The sequence below is a fragment of the Siniperca chuatsi genome, linkage group LG2 (genome assembly GCF_020085105.1).
Source record: "Siniperca chuatsi isolate FFG_IHB_CAS linkage group LG2, ASM2008510v1, whole genome shotgun sequence".
Taxonomy (NCBI): domain Eukaryota; kingdom Metazoa; phylum Chordata; class Actinopteri; order Centrarchiformes; family Sinipercidae; genus Siniperca; species Siniperca chuatsi.
The window spans coordinates 5622801-5626088 of NC_058043.1; the positions used below are offsets into that span (position 1 = coordinate 5622801).

The 3288-nt window shown below is 40.4% G+C and overlaps 1 protein-coding gene across 1 annotated transcript; it reads left to right on the plus strand.

Annotated features, from left to right (window-relative positions):
* The first annotated feature begins 873 nt into the window (after window positions 1–873).
* LOC122882469 (E3 ubiquitin-protein ligase TRIM35-like) lies at window positions 874–2743 on the plus strand. The gene is made up of 2 exons (XM_044209869.1): window positions 874–1014; window positions 1161–2743. Exon 2 carries the CDS (start codon window positions 1168–1170, stop codon window positions 2569–2571), a length of 1404 nt encoding a protein of 467 aa, XP_044065804.1. The 5' UTR covers window positions 874–1014; window positions 1161–1167; the 3' UTR covers window positions 2572–2743.
* Window positions 2744–3288: the final 545 nt, after the last annotated feature.

The window sequence follows — 3288 nt, forward strand, 5'->3', positions numbered from 1 at the left end:
TGAACTTTCCTCAGGCACCACCTTCTGCACAAATTTTGCCATCTTTGATATAAAAATGACAATAGAGTGGACAATTAGCCATAGGATTTATGGAGCACATTCATGCTCCCTAGAAGATTAACCTTTTCTATTGTGGACCCTTAATGACCCGTCCTCTTGCACCACTGTCAGGCCAAAATGTCAACCGTTCACACACATAATTATGATCAAACTGGCCAATTGCCATGACAATTACTCAGTACATTCACGCTTCTCAGATGATGAACTCTTTTGATTTTAATAATCCCATAATGTTTACTAAAGCACTACCCTTAGGACAAACTTTACATATTTAGCTCCATTGTGATTTATTCTTATTACTTTTTTCACTTTATTGATTTTAGTTTTAAAATTAACCAAAAAAATGTTCTTCTGGGTTCCAGTATTGTTTCATGGTAATTAAGTTAAAGCACAAATTGATGTGAAGAGTCTGCATTAACTCACAGCAATAATATAGCTTTGATAAAATTGATGGGACGTGTTATGTTCACTGTGATGGACAAGAAAACTAAAAAATCTGCCAAATTATTTTCATAACATATAGAAAGAGTGGACATTTATTAAGTGAATTCTAGTATAATTTCTAAGTTAAACTAAAGGTACTCTAAAGCTGTATCATGAGACCTGCCTTACATTTGGCAGGCTTTAACATGAAGCCATGAAACATCATCTATACATCTCTTCCTTTTAATATTTAAATCAAACAAAATCTGTAAGCCGATTGGGCCAATGGCCCTTCTATCAGTCTATAACACCCAGTGAAAACTAGGAGAAACTGAACATTGTAACAAAAGGGCAGGACAAAGCAAGGCTCCACCCCTTCCCTTACTCACCTCACCTGAGACAAACCGAGACATGCAGATTGTTGTTCTTCCACTGAGAAGAGACACAGACACTGAGAAACGATTAGATTCACAGCAAAGCCAGGACGTCTACTGGGGGAAAAGAGCTACAGGAAGAATCACTGGGAATACAGTGAGTACTTGAACACTGGAAAAGTGGATGAGAGATTAAAAAAAAAGAAGCCTAAAATCAAAACTACTTTCAGATAGTTCTGAAGTGGAGGGAGTGAACTGACAAAAGTTTTATCTGTACCCACTGTGTTTCTCATCTTCACTCAGAGAGAAAATGGCTTCCATATCAGAGGAGGACCTGTCCTGTCCTGTCTGTCAGGACATCTTCAAAGATCCTGTTGTCCTGTCATGCAGCCACAGCTTCTGTGAAGACTGTCTGAAGAGATGGTGGAGAGAGAAACAAATAAAGCAGTGTCCAGTTTGTAAAGCAAGATCTTTACTGAGTGAACCACCTCGTAACTTGGCATTAAAGAACCTGTGTGAGGCCTTCTTACTGGAGAGAGATCAGAGAGCTTCAGCAGAGTCTGAGGCTCTCTGCAGTCTGCACTCTGAGAGACTCAAACTCTTCTGTCTGGACCATCAGCAGCCAGTGTGTCTCGTCTGTCGAGATTCAAAAACACACAGCAACCACAGATTCAGACCCATCGGTGAAGCTGCACAGGATCACAGAGAGGAGCTCCAAATCTCCCTGAAGCCTTTATGGGAGAAACTGAGCGTCTTTAAACAAGTTAAAGGAAACTGTGATCAAACAGCAGAACACATTAAGGTCCAGGCCCGAAACACAGAGAGGGAGATTAAGGAGCAGTTTAAGAAGCTTCACCAGTTTCTTCAAGAGGAAGAGGAGGCCAGGATCGCTGCTCTGAGGCAGGAAGAAAAGCAAAAAAGTAAATTAATGAATGAGAAGATTGATGCTCTGAACAGTGAGATAGCAGCTCTTTCAGACACAATCAGAGCCACAGAGGAGCAGCTGAGAGCTGAAGACGTCTCATTCCTGCAGAACTACAAGGCTGCAGTGGAAAGAGTCCAGCAGCGCCTCCTGCTGGATGATCCAGCGCTGGTCTCAGGAGCTCTGATAGACGTGGCCAAACACCTGGGCAACCTGACCTTCAACATCTGGAACAAGATGAAGAAGATGGTCTCCTACACTCCTGTGATTCTGGATCCAAACTCTGCTCATCCAGAACTTATCCTGTCTGAAGATCTGACCAGTGTGAGACATGGACAGAGACAGAAGCTTCCTGAAAACCCAGAGAGGTTTGATTCATTCATCTCCATCTTGGGCTCTGAGGGCTTTAACTCAGGGACTCACAGCTGGGATGTTGAGGTTGGAAACAGTACGGTCTGGGCACTGGGAGTGTTAGCGGAGTCTGTAGTGAGTAACGTAGACAAACTGTCTAGATTGTTCAGAATTGTGTTCTGTGATGGTGAGTACACAGCAGACTCCGATCCAGATGACTCTACAGTTCTCCCAGTAAAGAAGAAGTTCCAGAGGATCAGAGTTCATCTGGATTGGAACAGAAGAAAGCTGTCATTTTCTGATCCTGATACTAACACACACATACACACCTTTACACACACCTTTACTGAGAGGCTGTTTCCATACTTCAACACTATACATGGACACCCACTAAAGATACTACAAATTCCTGTCTTTGTAAGTGCAAAACAGTGCAGTTAGAAAGGAAGATGATATGGATGATGATGTGTGATATGTGAGTGGTCATGTACATATTTTCCTATTGTTTCTTCTTTTGTTGTTGTGAAATTTTCCCAGTGCTGAACTACTTTTAAAAGTGAACTAATAAGAATAGATTTAATCCCTTTCTATTGTTTAGGCATTTCAATATGGGCTTCAGACTTTTTAAGGACTCACAGTATGTGTATCAGTGTGTGGACATGGCTTGAGTTTACCCTGTCTCATGCAAAGCAGCACATTTGATGCATTAGGTGTGGTCTTAATCTAAAAATGTAGAGTTGGCAGTTGGTCTTGGAGAACCAGTCACCAAATCCCAGCATGAAACTTTTACTGAAAATTTTGACCTTAACCAGCCAGTAGGGCATTATAGTATAGTCTTTCCTTTGGATGAATGTGCACACAAAAAGTTTGTTTTGTTGTTGTTTTTTACAACCTGTTTTTTTTTTTTCATAGTTGTGTCCATCATTTTTATCAGTTATGGTAACATTTTACATGTTGAGGCCAAGAGGAGCAATAACAGATGATTACACAAGTTGTAAATAAACATCAAGTTAAGCCATATCATCTAAACTAAAAATGTTGTTTATAACCCCACATGGCATAGAAAAACTGTGTGCATTTGTATTTTAAGTACATCAGAGCAAAGAAATGTGAAAAGCAATAAAAATCAACATTTTCTTTTACTTCTGTAAGTAAGGC